The sequence below is a fragment of the Equus asinus genome, chromosome 20 (assembly GCF_041296235.1).
Source record: "Equus asinus isolate D_3611 breed Donkey chromosome 20, EquAss-T2T_v2, whole genome shotgun sequence".
NCBI lineage: Eukaryota > Metazoa > Chordata > Mammalia > Perissodactyla > Equidae > Equus > Equus asinus.
Genome location: NC_091809.1, coordinates 80697972 through 80715780, shown reverse-complemented (window position 1 = coordinate 80715780; position 17809 = coordinate 80697972). Strand labels below are relative to the sequence as shown.

The window sequence follows — 17809 nt, the reverse complement described above, 5'->3', positions numbered from 1 at the left end:
TTTACCAGGGCCCAAATTAAGCAGCCATTTATGACATAAGTCCACCTGTCCTACTCATAGCTGGAAGGCATGGGACATACTGCAGGGCTTTGGAATTGCTTTCTGTTCCTAAATTTCCTCTGATCTAGTCACTTAAAAGATTGTATGGAAGAACAATTACGCTATTTTTACATTTTAGTTATATGTTTGTTTTATATTTATATATCTTATTATATTTTCATATATTATTTCTACTATGTCTTATTAATATACTGTATAATAGGCATGAAATGTCAAATACAAAAGGAACTTTGGTAATGGAAACACAGAAAGAGAGTGGCTTATAGGATGAACAGTCTATAGAAAAAAGCTCCAGGGAAGTGAAATCATCTAACACATGAAGATACAGGCTAATGAACTCTGTGACCTTTGCATATACCTCCCGTATTCCCACCTCCAAGTTTTTGCTCACTTTTTCTTCTCCTTGCTTGGAATGCTCTTCCTCTTATTCTCCCTGTCAAATTCCTAGCCATCTTTTAAAGACTGGTTCAAGTCCTGCTTATTCCAGGAAGGATTTCCTAACCTTTCCTCCCTCTGTGAATTCCCAAGACACTGAGTCGGCCACACTACCATGCATTTAGTCATTTCCTGTCTTGTATGATTCCTTGCTGTTTTTAAGAGCTACCTCCTTACCTAAAATGTAAGCTTCTTAAGAACCAAAATCATAGCTTCTAATTATGATCATTATACTTCTGAATCTTAAGTAGGACTAAACACAAAGCTTACTTAGTTCAACAACACCCCAGAAAATATTAGGAAGTGACCTTAGAGACTATGTTATTCCACTCCCTGAGGAAAGAGGCCCTAAGAAGTAAACTGACTTGCCCTGCATTGGCAAGTCTTTTATCCTTTATGATATCCCCTGGCCCTACTGACTGATTTGACTGGAAGCAACTACTGACTGAAATAACCGTTTAACATAGACCAGACCTGGGGTATAAGAAGAGGAAGGGCTGGGCTGAAGTGGGAGGGGAGGGAAATAAAAGGAAACCTAACTGGCAGGATAGATCCTGAGTGCTATGCAATTTAGGCTGAGTACTCACTGACTGGGGACCACCAGTAGGAAACAGGATACCTGAGGCAGGAAAGGAGACAAGTAGAGAAGCCATGAAGTCAAAAGAGTCACCTGGCACTCAGTAAATCCCTTTCTGGAAAACAATCACCTCCCTCACATGTGTATAGCCCTTCACAAGGCCCTTTCGCAGTCACTGTCTCACTGGCTCCTCACAACAACCCCAGGAACCAGAGAGCGTGGATTATCCCCATTTTACAGCTGAGAAGATTAAAGTCAGGGAATTAAAAGAAATCTGTCCTGGTCTAGGAGTCAAAAGATGAATCCAGTATTATCTTTGCCATTAACTCACATTATGACCCTGGGAAAGTCACTTTCTTTCTCTGAGTTCAAGTCTTCAATCTGCAGAACAGGTCAATGTCCATGCTCAGGCTATAGAGGAAGGTAGATAATAGATCACCTTTCTGGAGAAAATAATATCTGAAAGAACTCATCAAGGATAAACAGGAGTTGGCCAGGCAGAGATGGAGAAGGGCATTCCAGAAAGAACCAGAATAAACAAAGGCCCAGAGGAGTAAACAGTCATCTTTGTCTGAGCTTTCCAATTGCCTAGCAAGTCAACCAAATTTTACAAACTCTTACTAGGGATGTACTCTGAGCTTGGGGCTGAGGGAAGATGTAATGGAGAAAATAAAGCAAACTCAGGATCCTGGTGGTCCCATATCCCAAGGCCACAAACACCAGGCTTCCTGGGACTAGTGCTGCTGCTGGCAAAATTTTTTTATGGTGACTAGAAGTACAAGTCTAGAGGGATCTGATAAAAACTGATGTCTACACAAAAACTTGTAAGTGAATGTTCATGGCAGCATTATTCAAAACAGTCAAAAAGTGGAAACTCAAATGTCCCTCAACTAATGAATGGATAAATAAAATGTGGTATATTCATACAACAAAATTGTTATCTGGCCATAAAAAGAAATGTAGTCTTGATCCATACTACAACATGGATGAACCTTAAAAATATTATGCAAAGTGAAAGTAGTCAGTCACAAAATGCCACATAGCGTATGATCACATTTATATAAAATGTCCAGAAAAGACAAATCCATACACAGAAGGTAGGTGAGTGGTTGCTGGGGGTTGGGGGAAGAGGGAAATGATGAGTAACTACTAATGTTTTTTTCTTTTTAGGGTTTTAGGGGTTTCTTTTTAGTTAATGAAAATGTACTGGAATTAGTTGTGATGGTTGTACAATCTTGTGAATGTACTAAAAATCAGTGAATTGTACACTGTGAGATGGTGAACTGTTTAGCATGTGAATTATATTTCAATTTCTTAAGAAAGTGAATGAAATTTATCTTATCAACAAAATAAAGGAGGAAATGTATATATCACTTCAATTAATGTAGAAAAAGCATTTGCTAAAATTGGTATCCAATTGTGATTAAAACGTCTTAGCAAACTAGAATTATGAGGGATTTACTTAATTTAATAAAAGCTAATTACAAAAACACCAGAGAAAGCTCATACTTAATGGGGAAATGTTGACAGTTTTTCCTCTGAGATTAGAAATAAGACAAAGACGTTCCCTGTCACCACTTCTGTGTCATCACAGTACTGAAGTTATTAGCCAGGGCAATTAGGAAAGAAAAAGAAATAAAAGTGGAAGAGTTAGAAAGACAGAAACAAAACAATCACAATTTACAGATAATATGATCATGTATATGAACATGTAAAATTCAAACAGGAGAAAAATCTTCATACCTTAGAGTAGGTAAAGGTTTCAAGAATAGAACAGAAAGCAATAGAAAGGAAATAATTAATAAATTTGACTATACTAAAATTCTATTGAAGATACCATGTCATGCATCTATCAAAGACACGATTAAGACCATAAAAGAAGACATTTGCAACATATACAACTGACAAAAGACATGTCTAGATAAGAACTCCTGCAAATCAGTAAGAAAAAAATTTTAATGTGCAAAAGACTTGAACGGGCACTTCACAAAAAAATATACCCAAATGGCCAATTAACATGAAAAGTTGCTCAACCTCATTAAAGACCGACAATACTAAGTGGTGACAAAAAGTGGAGTAAGTGCAACTCTTAGGCAGTGCTGGTGGGAATATAAATTGAACTGTGTGCTTGAACTTTGAACCTTTGGTATTATCTACCAAAGTTTAGCATAAGTATCTCCATGATCCAGCAATTTCACTACGCATATGTACCCAACAGAAATGTGTGAACAGAAATGTATAAAGACATGCACAAGAATGGTCAGAAAACATTACTCATAATAGTCTATTACTGAAATCAACCTTATGCTCATCAATAGTACAGTGGAAAATATTCCTATCAGAGAATATTATACAGCAATGAAAATGAACTACAGCTGTACGTAAAAACACACATAAATCTTATAAACAATGTTAATCAAATGAAGGCAAAGAAAATATACACTGTATGATTCTACATACAGCAAGCTCAAAAAACAGGCAAACTCATTTATGATGATCTTTGGGAAAGAAAGAGATGTTGGTGCCTAGAAGGGAAAATGCAGGAGGCATTTTTGGTCAAGGTAATAGCCATACAGGTGTGGTCAATGTGATAATTCATTGAGCTGTATACTTCTGAAGTATGCATTTTTCTATGCAGTGGAAAAACCTACAAGAATCCTGGTTCATGAGCTACATATGACTTTAAAGAGCATTTAGTCCAATTTATTCATTTTATGGATGAGAAAGAAATTGAAGCCTAGAGAAGTTCAGGGAGTTGTCCAAGGTCACACAACAAGTAAGTGGGCACGTTGTAATAGGAACCAAATCCCTATTTTAAATATTTTAAATTGTTACTTCCTCAGAAAATCTTGAACATGTTGTTTGCCAAGCCTAACTCCTAGTATATCATATGTACATCAATGCTTCCAACCCTGTTGACAACAACTATATAAGTGAATTAAGAGAACACAGAAGAAGAGAAGGAAGGGGGAAAAAAATGAAAGGAATAGGAAAAGGGAGAAAGTCAGAGTAAGAAAGAAATGAAGAGTATCTCAGATTGGTAGTTTTAAGAGGCTTACCTATTTGGCCTCAGTTTCAAACATAGTATTTGTTCCAGAGGTCCAGGTCCATATCCAGAGCTTAGAATCCTGCTTCTCACATTACAGAGAACTCTTGAGAACTTCTTGGGAAACCTGTCCTTGGGTCTGCTTATTCTTCAGTGCACAAAATTATTTAATCTGGTCTTTCCATTAGCCCTGTCTAAACCAACAGGAAATATAGCCTATATGTAGGAAGAGAAAGGTATTTTACCACAGGACCATTCTTTAATTCTATCTTGGAGGAACTCTGTTAAGAGTTGTTATTTTGTAAATCTCATAACAACTCAAGTGTTAATCACAGATTCCAAAAGAAAACCAAGACTACAAGCAATAACAGCCACCAAAACTACTACCAAATCTTAACAAGGCTGTAGTTTGTATAAGATTTTTTTGCATCTTTGGTCTTATAATCCTTTCAGCAACTCTATGAGATAAATATTATGATGTACCCATCTTACAGGTAAGATAATTGAGACTAAGAAAGGTAGAGCAACTTACCAAACATCACAAAGTCAGGAATGGGCAATGGTGATAACCTCAAGTTCTTCTATATTCACTGTGCCAACATAGGTTCTTCCACAATCACTGTGCCTTCCCCATATCGCAGACTAAGTGAGTATGCCAGTGCGTGATAGAATGGATATCATTAAATGCAAATTGTTTTAAAATAATTTAAAAGAAGTAACAAAATCAGTTCTACTAAAGGCATTAGTCTCAACATCTCTAGGATGGGAGCCTTCAAACACTACATGGTGTCTGAGGACTTAGAAGAATGAAAGAGCACAGTCCAGAAGTCAAGAGACAATGGTCCAAATTCAGACTCCATGCACTGCAACTATGCAGCATGTAACCTTGGGCAAGTCGCTGACTCTCTGAGCCCAAGAGTATCAGTGTTGTACAGCAGAAAGGTCCTTGGAATCACACAGATAGAGCTGATCAAATCCCAGCTCAGCCACTCCCTAACAAGATGACCTTGGGTAAGTTACTTAATCACTATGAACCTCAGTTTACTGTTTACAAAATGAAATATTTATCTACCTGAAAGGACTGGTATATTTCACAAACATCAAAGCTCCTAATATAATGTGTAGTAACTAATAGGCATTCAATAAATAGTAGCTGGGGGGCTGGCCTGGTGGCACAGTGGTTAAGTTCACACGTTCCATTTCTCGGCGGCCTGGGGTTCGCCAGTTCAGATCCCAGTTGCAGACGTGGCACCACTTGGCATGCCATGCTGTGGTAGGCATCCCATGTATAAAGTAGAGGAAGATGGGCACAGATGTTAGCTCATGGCTAGCCTTCCTCAGCAAAAAGAGGAGGATTAGCAGTAGTTAACTCAGGGCTAATCTTACTCAAAATAAATAAATAAATAAATAAATAGTAGCTGGATTATTGTTGTTACTATTTTATGGTTATTACTATTGCGTTATTACTGTTTATTACTACTACTATTTTCATTATTATTTTGAGGATCAATTAAGGTAAAGAAAACGTATGTGCTTTGTAAGCTAAAGAGCTTTACAAAGACGAGTTTATCATAAGAAAGTGTCAGAGTAAAGTTTCCTCTCCCCGCTCATTAAGACAGAAAAACTGTGGCTGAGGAGAAAGAAGAAAGAATCCTCCTGATTTCATGTAACTAGAGATCATAGGATGGAGGAAATAAAGTGGAAAAGAAGCCTGCAACCTCACTCATCCTAACTTTAACCCTGTCTTTGGCCTCGTCTATTTGGCTTCTGATAGCATGGCAAATAAGGCTGACACTGCAGAATCCTATGTTGCGGTACAGCCATCCAAGTTTCGGCACAAATCACTGGCCTTATTTATTTTTTTAAAAGATTTATTTTTAGGAAGTACCTCTCATTTGGTCAGCTGAGCTAATCTGAGCTCAAGGCAGTAAAACACTCCAAACTTGGAGAGATAAACCTGACGTAGTCCAGTTTTAAAATTAACTTTGCTAAACTCTTCCCAAGCTCGGAGAATTCCACTGTGGTCGTAGAAATGCAGTCAGAAAAGGATTCCAAACTAAATGCTTCAGGACTTCTTAGAATAAACCAAAGGCTCCAGATCCTAACCACAGGAACCAGGCTTTCCCACATGGAATTCTGCAACTCAGCGCCACCTATTACAAGCTCTCAGTTGCAGCTTCTTCCAATCATTTATGCATTCCCCCAGGCACACGCTGCAGCCATGCTGGAGGTCAGCATTAGGTAATACCCACGGACATTCTACCCATTGCCAGCTCAAATCTCAACCACAATTACAGCCCACAGAGAACTCTTCTTTCTCATCTCCCAAATCTTAAGAGACTCAAAACTACACCTTTGGAAATTCCGGCTCCAAAAGTCAGGGTGGGATCTAGGCATCTCTATTTTTTAAAAGCACTATGAGTGAGTCAGATGTGTAACGTGGGTTGAGAACAACTAACAGAGATAGCATGTTATGATGTAACAGATACTTTAGGAGGACAGTTCCACATGCATCTCTGCCACTTTCCAGCCGTGAAACCTTGAACAATTTACTTTTCTCTAGGCCTCAGCCTCTCCAGCTGAAAAGGAGTTGCTGTGAGTATCACATAAAACAAGAAATGAACTTTCCTTTAAAAAAAAAACTTTGTATAGTATTTTTCAGTTTAGAAAATGCTTTTACATCCACCATGTCAAACAACAAAAGCCTACTAATGATATGGGATGGATAGGAATTACAATTATTCCCACTTTGTTGTTGTTGTTAACCCCCTTGAGTGGATTCCAACTGCTAGTGACCCAGTCTACAGCAGAGTGGAAGCCTGCCCAATCTTTTCACACCATCCTCTCACCTTTCAGTGCTATATCAGACAATGCTCTGCTCCTATCCATAGGGTTTTTATAGCCAATTTTTTAGAAGTGGGAGGCCATGTCCTTCTTCCTAGTCTGTCTTAGTCTGGAAGGAAGCTCTGCTAAAACCTTTCCACCATGGGTGACCCTGCTGGTATTTAAAATAATAGTGGCATAGCTTTCAGCATCACAGCAACACACAGCTGCCACAGTATGACAACTGACATGTGAGTAGTGTGGTTCCCTGACCCAGAAATGAACCCAGGCCACGGTAGTGAGAGCACTGAATCTTAACCATTAGATGACCAATTCCCACTTTACAGATGAGGATATTAGAATTAAAATAAATAGGTAAGAGGGAAAAAATCGTAGTTAATAAATGTCAGAGGTAGGACTCAATCTAGGTTCTCTAAGTCCAGTTCTGGACCATTTCTCTATGGAGCTGGTATAAATTCTCAAATACTTTAGGAAGGGCATACCACTTCAAAGACTGCCAACACCACTGCGTATCCTGCTACAACTAAATTAAGCACAAAGCAGCAGGTCAACAAAGGCTTACTGGTTGAATTATAATATCAACAAGCACAACATCAAGCTGAAAAAGGCTCTTAATAAAAGGGAAAAAACCTCACTTATTTCATTTTGATGTACATTTTAATTATAGCCATCTAGGGTCTTAAAGGAAAGGGGTGAAACCTATGTGCTCAGGGCATGTATAGAAAATCTATAAAGGATGAAAGAGGTTACTAGATCATTTCATAAGAACTTCTTATAACTCTATGCTTTCTATCCCTATGCTTTGAATTTATAGAAATGCAGCTCTGATCTTGAGCTATGAGATTTATTTTCAGACCAGATTTGGCCTAGGGTCTCTCAGCAAGGACTTCCAGTAGAACATCTACAGCTTTACCACAGTACTTTACAATGGCCTAGTTTCTTTTCACCTACATATACGACCTGATTGAACTTCATCTTTATAATATCTCATTTATGTAATCACAGGATTTCAAAGCTACAAGACTGTATATGTCTACTGGTTTGACTCTAATTTTTTAGATGAAGGCACTGAAGTCTACAGAGAAGTAATTGATCCAAATCAGGCAGACAATTAATGGGAGAACCAAGACTACAACTCAGATACTCAGACCCCACTTCCCCATTCAGTACATAAGATCATCCCTTCAGTTCCCAATGTCTGAAGGTTATGCTTCCATCTGCTGTTTTCAATAGGAATCTTCTTCTTTTAAAAAGAGTTTTATTGAGATACAATTCACATACCATAAAATTCACCCATATAGAGCACAATTCAGAGGATTTTAGTATATTCACAGAGCTGGGCAACCATCTCTCAAATCAATTTTAGAACATTTTCATCACCCCAAAAAGAAACCCCATACTTAGCCATCACACCCTAATCCCATCTGCCTCACCCCACAGCCCCAGGCTCATCTACTTTTTGTGTACAGATTTGCCTATTCTGGACATTTCATATAAATAAAATCACACAATATGTGGTCCCTTGTGACTGGCTTCTTTCACTAACACAATGTTTTTAAGGTTTACCCATGTCATAGCATGAATTAGGACTTTTTGTTACCAAATATTTCTCTGTATGGATATTCTACATTTTATTTGTCCATTCATCAGCTGATGGATATTTGGGTTCTTTCCATTTTTTGGCTATTATGAATAATACTGCTATAAACATTCATGTACAGTCATGTGCTGCATAACACTTCGGTCAACGATGAACCACATATACGACAATGGTCCCTTAAGATTAGTACCATATAGCCTAGATGTGTAGTAGGCTATACCATCTAGGTTTGTGTAAGTACACACTATGATGTTCACACAATGATGAAACTGCCTAACGATGCATTTCTCAGAAAGTATCCCTGTCGTTAAGTGACACGTGACTATACAAGTTTTTGCATGGACATATGTTTTCATTTACAGATCATAGGGTTAATTCTATATTTAACCTTTTAAGAAACTGCCAGACTTTTCCACAGTGGCTGGACCATTTTACATTCCCACGAGCCATGTATAAGAGTTCCAATTTCTCCACATCCTTGTCAACACTTGTTGTTATCTGTTTGGTTATTATAGCCATCCTACCATGTGAAGTGGTATCTCATTGTGGTTCGGATTTGCATTCCCTGATGGCTGACGATTTTAAGCATCTTTTCATGTGCTTATTCGCCATTTGTATATCTTCTTTGGAGAGAGATCTATTCAGATCCTTTGCCCATTTTTAAATTGGGCTGTCTTTTTTTTATTATTGAGTTGTAATAGTTCTTTATAGATTTTTCAAACAAGTCCCTTATCAGATACAAGATTTGGGAACATTTTCTCCCATTCTGTGGCTTATCTTTTTACTTTCTTGATGGTGTCCTTTGAGGCACACAAGTTTTTAATTTTGATGACACCTATTGGGCAGGAATCTTATTATCTTCCTAGTGTGTCAGCAAGAACAATTCCAAACTTTTCAATTTTTAATTTTAAAAGTCCTCTTTACTATATATAGAAACTTGGGCTAAAGGCCTACTTATTTATAGAGATCAAGAATAATAGTTGATAAAGCACTATATTAAAAATAAGCACACACTTTAATTAAGGGATAAACAAAGTGGCTACATATGTGGGAGAAGGTTCCAGGGCATGGTAACACCATCAAGATCATAGCCCCTGTACCTAGGAAGTTGACAGCTACTATATAAATGAATTAACCAGAAAACGCAAGTTAAGCAACTTACCCATATCTCTTCTATCTAGACCCCAAAAGAGCTCATACTCCAGGTGAAGTAGAGGAAAGGGCAAACACACACAAAGATACAAGCCCAAAGTACTCAATGAAAGGTTTCAATGGTTCTCATTTCAGTTATTCAATGGTCATTTCCTATATATGAGATCACTGCCTATTAGACATCTCTATGTCAAGACATCTCAAATGCAGTGCCTAAAATTATCTTTTTACCTCAAATGCAGTGTGTTTAAAGTCATCATCTTCCCTGCTCTGCAGCCTCCAATCCTCCTGACTTGTTTCTCTTCCTGTGTTCCCTATTTGGTTAAAGATACTATTATCTACCATCTCCCCTGATCTATAGTTACACAGTTATATATTTCCGCAACTTAAGATATTTTCTGCAGTTCACCACTGTGCTTGATATATTTGGTCTCCTGTTTCAGAATCCCAATTCTGATTTTATCGTGTAGTCTACTAGCTACATCTCCCAGCTTCAACAAAGGAGTAAAGGGAAAAGGACCTAACATTTGACCACCATATTAGGAACTTTGCATGTAATCTTCACACATCAATCTTGTGAGATATCCCAATTTTAGAGACAGGAAAATCCCAACCTTTTCTAAGGATAGGGAACTAAAATCCAAAGGAGTTAACTGACATACCTAAGGTGAGAGAGCTGGTAAGTGATGGATCCAGGATTTGAACCAGGTCTAAATCAGAAGCTCATGATAACTATGTACAAACAGAAGCCAATTTCTTCAGCATGCCACAAGAACAAGGCCCCGCAAGCGTGACTAAGAACTTTACCTCATATCAACAACCATGTAAATAAATACTTGGGGGGAGGGGGTCAAACCGAAGTCATCTATCCATGTGATAATATCCAAACCTCTATTTCACTCTCTTGTCCAGAGGATCTCAGTGACTTTATCAGATACACTGTTAAAATCCTCACTATTCTTCTAGAAGTTTTCTCAATAAAAAGGAAATGAGCCTGCCTAGTATGACTTATTCTTAGCAAACTCATGCTGAGCCCTGCTTCTCTTTCTCAGCTTCCTTTTCTCAGCTATTACTTGTCCTTCTTACTAATATTTAATCCCCAAATCTGGGGGTGAGATCGGGACATATGAATAAAGAGGCAAACAAGAATCTGGAAGGAAGACATTCCAAATGAAACTAGTTTGGAAAAAAACACATTTCCAAATGAAGACATTTCCTATTTCTTATATATTTTGTAAGTTCATAAACAATTTAAAAACTTAAAAAGTAATTAAATACATAACTTCAGATTGTCCATAATCTGGCAAGAGCATAATTACTTTCTTAGAATTTGGCTCAGATGAGGTTAACAGAGTATAAAATGGGTCTATTTTCCATTTGACTCCAGCCACTTTAGGAAAGAAAGACAAGCGAAGTATTTAATGGTGGGGAAAAAAGTATTAAAGGAAAATTAAGTCAAGGAAAGGACAAATCTTTTACCCAGGTTACAAAAAACACATTTTTTTAAGTATACAAATGATGAGAAAGAAATGAAATACTGTACTTTTATCTCCAGCTAAGATGGATCGGTAAAATCGGTCCTTCTTTTTCTTCTCCTCTGGGTTTGGAGGCAGAGGTTTGGAACCGTGGTTTAGGGTTCCAGCATCTTTGCTGCCGGCTCCAATCATAGTGCTGGTGTTTCTCATCGGAGGGGCTGGAGGTTTGTCTTGAATGTCTAAGCCGTTATTTGACATTGTCACCACCACCAGCAGCCACTGAAATCAGAAAGAAGAACAAACCTCTTTTACTGTTTTTGAGCAAAAGGAAATACATGTTGAAAAATTTAAAAGAATCCAAATATACAACCCTTCCTCCAGCACCCAGCTCAAGTCCTTCCACTGCGTACCATGATTACTGCCATCTTATTCAGTCAACAATTCTCAAAGATGTGATACCTAGTCTGTGCCAAGCACTGCCGAAAATTCAAAAAGTTCTTACTTTTCTCTGCATTTCCCTATAGAAGGCATTGGAGAGCACAGAAAACCACCATGATGTAGTTTAAAAGACAGAAATCTGGCCCAGCTAAACTAAGTACAAATCCCAACACCACTTACTAGCTTTAGAGAAATTCCTTAATTTGGACTGAATTTATTCATTCACATTGTGTTCCATTTATTGGGTTCCATTTGTTTGTTCACATGAAGATTAAATAAAACTGCCAAGAGCATTCCCCATGGTGAGTTCTCTGACAATCTCTAATTTTATAACCTTAGGTAACTCACATTCCCTATCTGGAACAGACTGTATCACTAGATCAAGGGTCAGTAAAGCTGACAGTTTTGTAAACAGTTTTATTGGAACACGGCCACACCCATTCATTTACGTACTGTCTATGGCTTATTTCACATTCCAATGGCAGAGTTGAGTAGTTGCGATAGAAACTGTATGCCCATAAACCTAAAATATTTAATATCTGCTCCTTTATAGGAAAAGTTTGCTGACCCCTGGCCTACATCATCTCTCCAGTATCTCCTTCCTCTAAAATTTGACCTTGTTCTAAATATATGATAATCAATGCAGTAACTACCCTGTCCTGTATGGTGTTGAATTTACTGGCTATCTCCAATGCTTCCAAGAAACAGAAGGAATAAAATCTAAAAGAAAGAGAAAAAATCCCTGTCACATGGTACCAATAATTTTAATGAAGATAGATATTATTACTTTAAATAAGGGTCCTTGAGAGTGGATAGACATGAATGTATCTTGAGTTAATAAAGTTTCTCATTATTCTTCCATGTTACAATAGAAATTATATCTTTAACCATGACTATTTAGAATGTAAGCTCCTTGGAGTCAAACACAACAGTGCTTTAGAGACTAAAGTTTCTGATTAAAAATGACAAAAACCTGCATAATAATCATCAAAAGCTTTTTAGAAATATAGATGCCTTGGTTTGACCCTCATAAGTTTTGATTTAGCATGGCTAGGTTAAGGCCAAAATTCTGTAATTTTAAAAATTATGATCCTAATGCCAGCCAGATTTGAATACCACTGCTTTATTTTTTATTTTATTTTTTTTTTGAGGAAGATTAGCCCTGAGCTAACATCCGTGCCCATCTTCCTCTACTTTATATGTGAAACACCTGCCACAACATGGCTTGATAAGCAGTGCATAGGTCTGTGCCCAGAATCCGAACCAATGAACCCCAGGCCACCGAAGTGGAGCGTGGGAACTTAACCACTATGCCACTGGGCTGGCCCCTGAGTACCGCTGCTTTAGATATCAATTACTTAAATGCTATGAACAAAATGCATAGGAGTCTTTTTAGTATTTTCTAATAAATGCAGAACTAAATGATCCCCTACATCTATCTTTTCCCTCAGTCCTTTCTAGACATGCCATGAAGCCCTTTGGAAATGTTCTCACCTCCAAGAAGTTAGGTGCCCCCTCCTCTAGACTCCCAAGGCAATGGGTTTACTTCAAGGTCGTCACATTTATTTTCACTATGTTATAATTATCTTCACCAGAAGGTAGACTGTTTCCCCAAGTTTGGGCCCGATTTTCTCACCTTTCCAATCCAAAAGTACCTAGTATAGTAGCTGACTCAGAGTGGATTCAATCAAATATTTTAATTAATCAAAACTTTGCACAGGGATATATACCTTGCCTTTAAGGAGTTTAGTACAGATGAAATTTTAAGGCCCTTCACAATCTAACATCAGCCTGCCTTACAAACTAAGCCACCACTCCTGGACACAGCCTACATTCAAACTACACCTCAGAAATGTCTGTTCTCTGCAATTTGCCAAGTAGTCTCTTACTCTCCTCTTGACCCCTTAGTGCTTCTTGTCAATGATTTCTCCCTCCTCTGACTAATATTCAAACTTCACCTCTCTGTATAATTCATCCTGACATACCTCTGGCAAACCAACTGCTCCTTACTTTTCTTTGTGAAGAAAAGAAATCAAGTAAGCAAGGACTATCTTGTTAATCTAGATCAACTCTCTGGGTGGTGTGAGTTTGTCCATTTCTTCCAGTTTCCCTTTGTAGACTTGCCTTTGCTTTCCCTCCCAGCCCCAACGCAAGTCCCTCAGCTCCCCCAAAAAGAATTTCTACTGGCTCAGTTCTCAAGTGTTACCTTCCCACTCCGGACTGCCAGTTCCAAAATTATACTCCCTGCAGCCACCTGATACCCTAAACAGGCCCTTCCTCGCCTCTTAGGTCCTTCAGCCAACAGCTTCATTGAACGTAACTCTCTTTCAGGACTACAACCCAGGATTGTGCCATAAAGGCTTCATCAACCTTTCCAACACAGGCATTTCTTAGTCCTTTCACGATGCTTGGAGAATTCTCAGGAGTAGATCTCCACTTTTAAAAAGATTCCAAATTACTTAAAACTTAAAATCTGTTGTTACAATACAATGTTTAAAATCCTCTGTACCACATTCCAGCCCAGATTATTCAGCCTATGCTTGAAAACCTCCAGTGACAGGAAAGCTACAGTCTCAAAAGTCAGCCTACTCTATCCTTGGTCACCTCATTTAGAGTTCTCACTTATATTAAGTTCTATCTATCTCACACGGCATTGCGATACTTGTTTGCACATCTGTCTCCCTGTACACTCCCCTCCCCTACCAGACTTAGACTATGAACTCCTCAAGAACAAAGTTCAGTTCTACTTATTTCACAACACCATGCCTGGCACAGAACAGGTAATCAATAAAATCGATGTGTTGAATGAATGAACAAATAAAAAAACAAGTGAACAAATAAATGAATAAACAAACAAAAACTACTTCCATTTTTCGGTCCTAAATCCTATCTCCTATGGCTATTCAGAAAAGTCTATTGCCTCTTCCCCAGACAGAACTTTAGATACTTTAAATCATCTTTCAAGACCCTCCCAAATCTATTTTCTCAATGCTAAACACCGCCAGTACCTTCAACTACACACACAGACACAACTTTATGCCTTCTTGATCCTTCCCTCTGAACTTACTTGGACTTAATGTTTCTATACTACTTTCCAATTTCCCTGCAGCCCTCCAACCAGTCCTTTCTATGGTTTCTCCACGTCTTTACTCTCTCTACACTTCATAGATCCCCTCACTGGTAATTTTATCCATCTATACTCAGCACATTTTAAAACCTACACTATCTTAAACTTTGTTTACAGGAAAACAAATCTAAAACATCAATCCTGAAAGGGAAAGAAAAGACACACTCAACTCTTAAATAAGAAGACTAAAGACATCTTAAATCTAACAGTCTCCGCAGGCCAAAGATTTGGGATGATGACAAACCAATGCCTTCTGATGTGCTGTGACATAAAGCTAGGCCCAAAGCCAACATTTAGAACGATAGTTCAGATGGTACCTCTCTATCCGTCCTAGACAACAAACTGATGTAACAGAGAGGAAGACAGACTGACCACATTTTACCAATGCTCCAAGAGGCTCAGGGAGCCTAATAATTTATGAGCAACTAATTATACTTGATTATGAATCAACTAAATGGCTCTATAATAAATGCAGGGTCACTGAGGTTTCAAAAGAGCCAGTGGTAGGGTGATATAGTGAAAAGATGACTGGAGTTAAAATTAGAAAACCTGAGTTTAAATTCTGGCTCTGCTATTTACTAGCTATGGCCTTCTAGAAGTCCCTTCACCGATGAGCTGCAATATGATGTTTCCCACTACTCAGTTGCACAACAAATACTGGTCGAGACCCAACCAAGAAAGGGAAGCGGTTTGCATCTCTTTTGCTATAAAAAGCATAAAGCATGCTGTAAAAAGCATAAAGATACAACGCTAGAGTAGAAAGAGGGGAAAGAAAACACTTTCCAAGTAGCCACTAAGTGTAAGGTACTTTACATAATGAATGAAACTGGACAGTGATTAAGGGAAGGAGTGTGCTCACCAAAAACTACCTCTTTCCACCTTATCACATCTGGATTCCACAGCTACTAGTATAAAATAGAGCCAAGATAATCAAAGATTTTAAGATACACATAACATCAAAGCCAGAATCAACCTTAGAGGTCATCTAATCTGACCCCCTCATATAACAGTAGGAATACTGAGGTCCAAAAAGCAGAAGAAAATTACCCAGGATCACAAAGCAATTTAAAGGTGGGGCTTAGAACCCATCTCTTCAGATTCTCTAAGAATTTTCCACCTATACCTGAGGTAATTCTAGCTCCTTCGTACCTTTTCTGACCTGAATTCTGCTGCTTCTCATTGACATTTAGGTCAGTCAAATCTAGCCAATGGCAAATATAAAAATATACAAACATGTTTGGGCTGAACTTGATTAATATTTACTAAACATCTGCTATGAGCTAAGCACCAGAGAAGATAAATAAACTCTTGGTCTTCAAATCAGCTATGTGAAAGTTATGTTCACCTTTTGCTGTAGTTACAGGTTCTTCATTCAAGTACAATTCAAATCAATAAATTTTTACTGGCTACTAACATGTAAGGTGCTATGCTAGAAAAAAGATATAGAGATAAATAAATAAATAAGATATGCTCCCGACTCTGAAGGTTCTCACAGTCTAGTAAGCAAGATAGACAGGACCTAGAAAACCACAATCACAATGCCAGGCCAATTGTGAATAGTGCTGTCGAAGACATGGAAAGGAAAGACTATATTGAATTGAGGTGACCAGTGAGGCTTCATAAAAGAGGTGGGATTAAGAGTAGGAGCTTACACTATGGAAAGCAGTATGGAGACTCCTGAAAAACTAAAAATAGAAATATCATATGACCCAGCTATCCCACTACTGGGTATCTACCCAAACAACTTGAAATCGACAATCCAAAGTGGCCTATGTACCCCTACGTTCATTGCAGCACTATTCACAATAACCAAGACATGGAAGCAACCAAACTGCCCATCGACCGATGATTGGATAAAGAAGATGTGGTGTGTATATATACACAATGGAATACTACTCAGCCATAAAAAAAGACAAAATCATCCTATTTGCAACAACATAAATGGACCTGGAGGGTATAATGTTAAGCGAAATAAGTGAGACTGAGAAAGACAAACACCATATGATTTCACTCATATGTGGAAGATAAAAAAGCACATGGATCAAAAGAACAGTACAGCAGTTACCAGGGAAGGAGGCTGGGGCGTAAACACAGGGGGTTAAGGGGAGCACTTACATGGTGACAGACAAGAAATAATGTACAAGTGAAATTCGCAATGATGTAAACTATCATGAACTCGATAAAAAAAAGATTAAAAGAAAGTGATAAATTGAGAAAATATATTTGAAAAAAGAGGAGGGGCTTAAAGAATAAATAGGTCAGATTAGTGGTTTTTAACTCTAGAATATTAGAATCCACTATGAGCTTTTTAAAACACCAGCTGAAGTACTTAGGGGGAAGTGTACTAATACCTGCAATTTACTTTGAAATGCACTTAAAAAAATAAGATAGATTAATGGATGAACATAGGGATGTGATATAACATACATGTCAATATATAATATATAATGGATATGATAAAGCAAGTATATGAAAATGTCAATGGTAGAAGAATCTAGATGGTAGTTACACAGGTATTCACTATAAAATTCTTTCAACTTCGCTGTACATTTGAAAACTTACCTAAGAAAAAGTTGGTGGGAAAATACCAAGGCTTGAGCTCTGATTTAATTGGTCTAGGATAGGCACAGGTATTGGTATAGTACCTGGACCAAAAAAACAGACAATAAATAAATGATTTCGATGGAAAACAATGATGGCAAATGCAACCCAAACCACAGGAATAACATAAGTGTGAGAGTCCAGTGTGATGGAATGCAACGTGAAGATGAAAAAGTAGGACACAGTGATCACCAGAGGGCCTTTCATGTCCTGTAACACATACAGCACTAGTCGGAAAATGGTCTCTCCTAAGCAGCTCTAGATCTGCACAATGAATGTTTCATGTTAAAACTAAAAGACGACACTGTTGATTTAAAAAGGCTGCAGAAAGATGACAATGAGAACAGAGGTGCTGCCTGGAGGAGGGGACCAGCTGCTATCCGTCTGCACTGAGGATTCTGTGCTGCCTTGAGCTCACACAGAGGGACTTGGAGATTAAGAGAGTCCTCTAAAC

At 38.0% G+C, this 17809-nt stretch overlaps 1 protein-coding gene across 9 annotated transcripts in view; it reads right to left on the bottom strand.

Moving 5' to 3' along the window:
* The window catches only part of PAK1 (p21 (RAC1) activated kinase 1), a 140101-nt gene that overhangs the window by 46060 nt on the left and 76232 nt on the right, over nt 1-17809 (bottom strand). For 7 of the 9 annotated variants that reach the window (XM_070490584.1, XM_044753509.2, XM_070490587.1 and 4 more), the window contains one exon: nt 11258-11468. In XM_070490584.1, coding sequence (XP_070346685.1) covers nt 11258-11468 — 211 coding nt within the window. Of the gene's footprint in view, nt 1-11257; nt 11469-17316; nt 17400-17809 lie in introns of those variants that run through there. The other 2 variants (XM_070490586.1, XM_014859675.3) reach the window with 1 other exon arrangement.